This window comes from Herpailurus yagouaroundi, unplaced genomic scaffold (assembly GCF_014898765.1).
Source record: "Herpailurus yagouaroundi ecotype Mexico unplaced genomic scaffold, PumYag 159, whole genome shotgun sequence".
Taxonomy (NCBI): domain Eukaryota; kingdom Metazoa; phylum Chordata; class Mammalia; order Carnivora; family Felidae; genus Herpailurus; species Herpailurus yagouaroundi.
The window spans coordinates 4,823,497-4,832,195 of record NW_024412400.1 but is presented as its reverse complement, the minus strand read 5'-3'; the positions used below and the strand labels follow the sequence as shown (position 1 = coordinate 4,832,195).

At 46.4% G+C, this 8,699-nt stretch overlaps 1 protein-coding gene across 4 annotated transcripts in view; it reads right to left on the bottom strand.

The window, feature by feature from the left end:
• Positions 1–8,699, bottom strand: part of STAC (SH3 and cysteine rich domain) — a 139,003-nt gene that overhangs the window by 17,576 nt on the left and 112,728 nt on the right. For 3 of the 4 annotated variants that reach the window (XM_040479723.1, XM_040479726.1, XM_040479722.1), the window contains exon 8: positions 7,826–7,914. In XM_040479723.1, coding sequence (XP_040335657.1) covers positions 7,826–7,914 — 89 coding nt within the window. Of the gene's footprint in view, positions 1–3,498; positions 3,899–7,825; positions 7,915–8,699 lie in introns of those variants that run through there. The other variant, XM_040479725.1, reaches the window with a different exon arrangement.

The window sequence follows — 8,699 nt, the reverse complement described above, 5'->3', positions numbered from 1 at the left end:
TGACAAGTCCTTGAAACTGGCAGAGTGACCTCCTTCTAGGAGCTCAGCTGCCTCGATGATGACTCTTTTCGGGGGGCAAACGAGAACCTTAGCTTAACATCATCCCAACCTCGAGGATCCTTGTAATTCTACTTCCTTGATCTCATGCTGGCAATCATACTCCAAGCTTATGGCCCCCCGATATGCATCTGAAGGGTCTCATGACTGAGGTTTCATTTAAAGGTAATAAATGGTGTTACCCTAGCAACAGTTAGCCCCTCAGGGTCCTGGAAACCTTGCTTCCAGAATTCCTTGGAGACTTACTCTACCCCTGACCCCCTTCAAACCTGAGGGTATATAATGAGTTACCCATCACGACCCCAGTGCAGCTCTCCCTGCCCACGGGTCCTGTCCCCGTACTTTAATAAGATCACCATTTTGCACCAAAGATGTCTTCGAGAATTCTTTCTTGGCTGTCGGCTCTGGACCCCACAAACCCCCACCACCCCAAAACTTCATCAGAACCATAAACTGTCTCATTGGAATATGAACTAGAACAGCTACGTGTCCACTCACTAAGCCCTACTGAAGTTGAAGATAGTCTTTCCATACTGAGGACTGGAATAGTACGTATGAAAATAGGCTTAACGCCCCTAAAAGAACGTGTACCACCTCTTTGTGATGGGGTTGGCAATTGCCCCCTATCCGGTACCTCTTAAAGTGATTCTCGTGTTCTGTCACAAGCCATCCTTCCTTATCCCTTCCTGACTGGAAAGAGAGAATGAATGCTCGCTAACCAAGCTGCACAGGCACCCAGGGCCCCTGTCGCTGGAAGCCTTGGGTTGCTTGTAATGCCACCTGTTTGCTAAGCCTTCCCGAGGCCTCCCCAGGCTGCTCTGACGTCTCCTCGAAGTGCTGTGGATTTGGCAGCATCCCCGCCCACAAGAGCTCACAATGGAGTGTGCTTTCTCGTCCACTTTTCTGCTACGCCCAGCCCATGACCACCTGAGCTCTTTGAGGGCAGGGTCTGTGAATTGTTCACCCAGCAGCGAGTCGATGCTCATTCACTACGTGGGGAGCAGTAAAGAGATGACACAAATTCTGAGAATGGTCACACAAGGGTTAAAATCAGTTTGAACTCGATTTCGAGGGAAGCTTTGGAAAAATCAGAGAGAGATGAATTCAGGCCATCCCATCTCCAGAGGTTCTCATGAATACTAGCTAATGAGACCAATGGTTGCCTGGTTTCATTCAGACGCAACCACGGAAAACTCTGAGACTCGCTGCTTCCGAGAAAGAGGCTGGCGGTTCAAGAATCTAAATCCTTATTTGGGATTACAAAAAAATACATTTTTCTTTGATCCCCGCCCCCCAGATTTAGGTGTTCAGATACACACTGAAGTGGAAATTAATTTGTATCTTTCTCAGAATTTAACAATATTGGAAAAGCAGCTCCCTCTTTCCCTCTCTTGGCTCCTAAGCTGTCTTACTTTTTTTTTTTTCCTCTTTTTTGGCCCCTTATGAAACATGGCCATTATCATATAAATTTGTTTGGGGAGAACTAATAAAAATGAAAATGACTTCGATGTGGGAAGCCAAAATGGGTCCTTTGGAATAGGCATTATATGGTCACTACAATATGCATCTGAACCCTTCTGTCTTTTATTTACTCCCCATCCTTTATTTCAGAGCCCCTAAGATATTTTAGGGGCTTGTGTTTACTCGGAGTTATTTACATCTGCTGCTTATTTACATGATACATCAGCATGCCAAAGCCATAAAAATTATCCTTATTGATTTTTAAAAGGCGCGTTGGTGTGAATAATGAGCAATGGCTCTAACACCATTTTGCAGACTTCTGAATCCCAAATCAGCCTGGGTAATGAATAGGACTGGTTATGTGGTAAATGTGACAGGCACACTTCACTTTCATCAACAAGCTAGGCGTGTGCTATCTTGCTAACAAAGTGTATGTGTGTGTGTGTGTGTGTGTGTGTGTGTGCATGAATGAGTATTCGAGTGTGCATGGGTCTATGAATGTATTTGTGTATATCTGACTGTGAGTGTGTGGGAGTGTATGTGCATAGGTAAGTGTAACACACACCTATCCTATCTTATCTTATCTTATCTTATCTTATCTTATCTTATCATCTTATCTTATCTTGAGAAAGAGAGAGCACCAGCGGGGGAGAGGGGCAGCAGGAGACAAAGAGAATGGAGCCCGATGCAGGGCTCAATCCCACAATCCTAGAATCATGACCTGAGCCGAAATCAAGAATCAACTGACTAAGCCACCCAGGCGCCCCTCAAGTAGCACTTTAAAAATCTTTGCTTATGTACTCAGCTGTTCGTGCATACAGCGTAATTTTCAAAGCTCTTAAAAATTTTGAAAATAAAGGTCATTGGTGGAAGTTGTTTAAGACTAATTACAGAAGCTTATCTACTGTACAAGCTCATCGCACTCAGACAGAGGGATGGGGGTGCTCTTTAATGTTATCAGACCTCAAATTGTCAGTGACGGTTAGGGGATCCAGAGCACGACGGCCCCACATCTTTCATGTCAGTGGTAAAACGTCATGCCTACAAACCAGGAACTGCAAACTCTACTCGTAAGATGAAGGACAGGGTATCACAGCCTCCTTATTGCTGGACAAATTGGATCAAGTCCCCTTGGGTGTGCTCAAAGGCCAGAGAGAGCCTTTGAATGTGTTTTTTGCAACTATATATCCTTAGGGTAGGGTTAATGAGGTTCAGGAGACTTGGACACCAAACATATTGTGAAAAGATGCAAATTAAGAGAAGTTTATCTAAAATATACTGTGTACCCTACTTCGTACCGGGCATGAAATCCCACCTTTTATTTACATTATCTAGTTGCATACTCAGTCTCCCTTGGAAGAAGAAAACAGAGACCCTGAGAGATTGAGTAGCTGGCTCAAGGAGATGCAGCTAGGAAGGGTCAGAGCTGGAAGGAGGACCCAGGTCTATGTGACTCCCAGTCATTGCTCTTTTCTGCCCTGCGCTCTGCACCTGATGGACAGGTAGAGTGTTATCGAGAGAACTCCAGCCATTTGGGGAGGTAATAGTGGACACATTTATGAGGGAAGCTGATGTTGCACTGAAACGGTAGCAAAGCAGACTGTGCGAAGCCTCTGCCTTCCGACAGCATTTGGAGACCCATGACGGGACCATGGTATTTCTAAGAGGAGTACTCACTGCCCTAAGAATAGGGGGGTGGCATCCCAGCTTCTCCTTTCTGAGGCTTAGTCCCCCATTCAACTGTGAATGTCCAGTCAGGGTTCGGCAGGGCTCCTTCCAAACCATCTTAAACCTTTGAGCTCCTTTCCTACAATTTCTTCTTGGCAAATAATATTCATCACGGGTTCGAGACCCATCTCCTCCAGGAAACAGGCCCTGACTAAGCCCTCTGAGCTTAGCTTGCTTCCTCTTCTATAAGTTTCATTATATCATCATGTACTTGATGTGCCCACGAACTGTGTGTGCCAGGCACAGCATTAGTTCATCCGTTCATTCATGACGTATTTATTAAACATCTCCTATGTTTCAGGAACCAGGCTACACGGATGGGTAGGTTAGCAACCGCAGATTATTTGTTCTCATAGAATTTATAAGGGAGATAGAGGTTCACCACATAATCCCAGAAATATATAAATACAAGCTGAGGTAAGGGCTTTAAAGGAAAGATACATGGGGTCATGAAAGCAGGTAGCAGAGGAATCTCACCCAGACTGGGGGTATCAGGAAAGGGCATACCGAGGAAGCGAAATCCCAGCTGAGATCTGTGAGGGCATGCATGCATGTGGGTGCCTGTGATGGTGATGGACGGTGGACAGGAGGGGTGGCGGGGGGACCAGCCTGCAGGAAGGAAAATCCCTCGGCAGGTAGTAGTGTGGTCCTTCTGGGGAAGAAAAGAAGCCAGTGTGGAGGGATCAGAGAGGTGAGGGAACCGTGGTACAAGACAAAACGGAGAGGTCCCCACGGATGAGACTGTGCTGGTCCTGGAGGTCCTTGTGAACACTGTGGTCTTCACCCAAAGGGAATGGGAGGGCACTGGAGACTTTTTAAAAAAATTTTTTTTAATGTTTTATTTACTTATTGAGAGAGACAGAGACAGAATGTGAGTGGGTTAGGGGCAGCGAGAGAGGGAGACACAGAATCCGAAGAGGGCTCCAGGCTCCAAGCGATCAGCACAGAGCCCGACGTGGGGCTCGAACCCATGAGCTGTGAGATTATGACCTGAGCTGAGGTCAGACGCTCAACTGACTGAGCCACCCAGGTACCCCGGGCACTGGAGACCTTTAAGCAAAGATGTGTGTGTTGTGAGCAGACCAAAGGCAGGCATAATGATGATCTCCTTTTACATGTGAAGAAGCAGGGGCTTGCGTAACTTTTCTGGGTTTCATGGGGGTCCTACAGCTAGTGAGTGACTTGGCTGGGAGCTAAACCCTTATCAAGCGATGCCCACACTTTTTTTTTTTTCTCTTAAGCATTCAGCGAATCTCTGTTGATATATATTCATTCTGTCTTCCTCTGTCTCTCATTTCTTAAGACTGGACTGGAAGTCCCACTTCTGGAGTAGGACTAGAACCGATCAGACTTAACACTATCAAGATCCTACTCTGTACCAAATACTGTTATTTTATTTAATCAAAGGGATTCCATAAGGGAGAGCCTTATTATATTTTCAAGATGACAAAACAGAAAGGTTCAGAAAGGTAGGTAATATGTCGTATTGTTAGAAAGGAGAGGGGTCAGGGTAGGAGTTCATTCTATCTGAGTCCCAAGTTGAGATGACCCCCAGTACAATGTACTGTCACCTTAGTGACTTCTCCACCCAAAGTGGATGGGAAGGGAGGGATGGGGAGCAAGGCTAGAAACACAGAGAACAGGCAGGGCCTGGAGCCCCAGTCTGGGGAGGGATGGAGATAGGATGGTTGCAGTAGACTCAGGCAAAGAGAACCAGTCGGACTTGAACATTAAATACATCTTGGACGCAAGGTGAAGGGAAGCCTCTGGTGGCTGGCTTGGAGCCCGGGCAGACAGACGATGACATTATTCACCCCAAGGAGCAGGCTTGTGGGAGCGAGGGTGGTGCTGTTGTGTGCCTAGGGTGGGCCAGTAGGGATGTGAATCTGGAGGTTGGTAGAAAGGTTTGGATGGTTAGCTGTTGGCAGAAGAGCTTTCCCTGTTACTGAGGAGAAACAACATTGCTGAAGCAATGGGGTAGCCGCTCTGATCCACGGCTTGTTGGCTTTGCCAGTTGGGTCTTCTTCGACCTCAAGCTTACACTCCAAACCTTCCCTGTGTCTTCCTCTCATTTGTCCTCTGTCCTGAGGACACCTGCGTTCTCCCCCTGGACGAGAACTCAGGCGGATAAGAATGATATTTTGTTCAAAGGAATTTCTCCCCCTACTTTACGGTTTACGGAGAAAAGGATAATTCACAAAGCCCCAGTTCATTCAAGGAATCATACCAAGTCCCCAAGGCATTGCTTTACACATTCTGAATCCAGTGCCTGGCTTTTAAAATGGGAATACACAATCTTTTGGGGGAAAAAAAAAAGAAAAGAAAAGAAAAGAAAAGAAAAAAGAAAAAGAAAAGAAAAGAAAAAAAAAGAAAAAGAAATAAGAAAGTATGATTTATCACTCCAATCTTGCAGTCTATGTAATGCAGGCATTTCACTCCTGGGAATGAAGAGTCCTGTTTGCCTCAAAGCAGACTGTAAATGTTTGATTCGTGACCAGACGACTTGACTTTTAATGACCTGCCACTGCCTAAAATAAGCACGAAAATTTATGACCGTCACCAGGCAGCTAGGCGCCATTTCTCAGTACCCTAATAACATCCTATATTTCTCTGAAATTGTTTTTTTTTTTCATCTGATGGCTTCAGAATAAAATGGTGGGACTGACGCAATAGGGAGTTGTTACAGTTTAAGTCCTAGATATCCAAATGGCAAGCTCAAGGACATGGTACGCTGTATTTATTGCTAAGTGAATATATATCACCCTTCATCGGCAGGTAGTTGACTGTGGACAGTCAGCTGAAGGCAAGACACCCCTCCAGGGATGCCCCGCCCCCCCCCCCCCAGCAGGCGCTAACCTCTAGGGCTTGTTATACCTCTGCTAGAATGGGGCCTCCCTTGGCAAATGTCACCACCTCCTCCCCACTGACGCCTGATGGTTCGGGTGCGTTTACAGCTCCAGCCAGCGAGTTCAGCATGGCGATTCTCAACGAGCAATGGAGAAAACTCTGGTTACAAGAGCCCGATTGTCTGAACAAATCTAAGGTGCCAGGATTCGGGCCCCGAGCTCTGCTCTGGAAGGCCCCAAGAATCACTCGGGAGAAGATGGCAAATGAATGCTGACACCATGCTGACCCTGGGTGTGACCCAGACTCCGGCAGGATATACACGTCAGCTGCGGAGTCTCGCTGGACGAGGGGGCAGCCGAGCTGCTGAGCTTGACCTCACGGCACGTAGAACCTGGGAAAGCGGGGCCAACCGGAGCCTTGTTGGCAGCCCCTTTTGTGGGGCTCTGGGCAAAGTGAAAGAGGAGAGGCCGATTTCACTGAAGTGGGAGACCACACTCAGCCAAGTGTGGGGGGCACCGTTCCCCGGGCAATGGCCCAACCCGAGGAGGAGAAGCCCAAAGAGCTCCAGGGTGGGAAGACAACACCTTCCGGAAGCCACGCGAGGGGAGTGAATGGGAACCTGTAATTTGGCCTGCATGCTATTCGGGTAAGTGGGGTCCCCCTCCCAATGGAGGCTGGCTCTCTAATGTGCCGACATAGTTTTCAGCGTCCTGGAGCTCTCTGTTCTCTTTGGAAGAGGAAACAGCCCATCTCGCAGGGGGCCTCTGACTAGGCAAGCGGCCCCTTCTCTCCTGCTCTCGGATTAAAAAGCACCGAACCCTTCAGTTCTGGGGTCGTGAAGGCAGGAGAGGAGTGAGGCGTCTTCTTCGAGACGAGCCGGTAAACAGCACGTTACGAAACCTGTAATCGCCACCAGATACCGAGTGTTTCCAATGCCGAGGCACTGTGCTCTATGCTTTCTGAAGCTTGTTCATTTTATCCTCAAAAATAACTCAGGGCGCAGGGGTCGTTGTTCTTCTTTTATAAATAAGGAGATCAGAGTAGTGAGATGTTTGTAAAATTGCTCAAGGTCACACGACAAGTAGGAGGTGAACTCGGCACTGACTCCAGCTGAGCTACCCCCGAGACGGGAACAACACAAACCGGTCAGGACAAAGTTTCAGATTTCAAGAGGGACCCCAATCCCACCTTCTCTTCCCAGTGGCCATGAACTGGGAGGGACCACGAAACAAAAGCCCAGCTCAGGGTGGGCAGCGGTGGGGAGTTGCCGTTCTCCCGCAGGTTCCACACGTGGTTGGAGTCTGATCCTTCGATCCATGTTCATTTGGACGGACATACATGTCTTTTTATTCCCTACCAGACCCCCCAGGATGCCAAGCGCACTGGACGCTCAAGCTTCACGAAAACACCCATCGGCAGTTCTGCGGATGATGCGCTGAACCACGCTTCTTCAAGTGCGGTTCCAGATCAGTAGCATCAGAACCACCTGCCCACCAGCTGGAAATGCAAATTCTCAAGCCCTCCCCTTGTGCCCCCCCAGACCTGCAGAATCAGAAACTGCAGGGAGAGGGCCCAGCAATCCGTCTGCTAACCGGCACAGCGGGTCACTGGATGCACAATGACATGTGAGAATCACTGCTTCATTCTTTTTTTCACGTGAAAAACATGGACTTTAAATTTTCTTTTTAGTTTTTCTGTAAAAAAAAGTTTTTTGTTTTTTTTTTTTTTTTACCTCATTTCCAAATCTTCATTCTCCTGTGGTACAAATTTGTACAAGGCAACATAGGTGTTCATCGGTAATGGTTCTTTGGAAAGAGATCCCTGAGAGAGAAAATTTAAAAAAAAAAAAATGAGAGAAGGAAGGAGGAAGAAACTGGGAGAAGAAAGAAACTAGAAAATGAGTAAGTGAATGCAACGTAATTCCAGCGTACGGATTGTAAATGTTAAAATATCTAACCATTATTAAAGGCTTTGTTTCCACCAGAGGTCTATTGTACATTTCTTAGCTAGGTTTGCTTTCATTTGTCAGAAATAAGTACAGATTTCTTCAAATGAATTTTTCCTTTGCTATAGTTGGTCACGAGAGGTGCCAGGTTTGGGCCCAGGAAGGGGGATATTGGCTTTATAGAAACAGGGACATAGGAAGAGTAGTAAACAACTTTCACTTCCTCAAATGGATTTCACTTCCTCAATTAGCCTAAAATTTGGTATCTAGCCTATCAAAGGGGCTAAGGTATATCCACCTGGCAGTTAGTTCATGCACGTTGTGGAAAAAACATGGTTTTTGGCATCAGCTTGATTTAGTTGCTATCATAGAATCAGCATCTCCTATGAACCTTGCAATAATGATAATAAAACTACCCTTCTGATAGTTTACTCTGTGTGCCAGGCATTATGTTAACATGCATTAGCACACTTGAACCTCCCAACAGCCCCCAATTGTTGTCCCCAACTTGGAGATTATACAAGAGTCTTACAAGCGGTATATAAATATTACCCATTATTATTATCCAAATGAACATCAATGCTACATATACTTCATAATATATACAATATATGCAATAAATGTAAATTATATAATATGTAAAATATAATTGTGTAATATT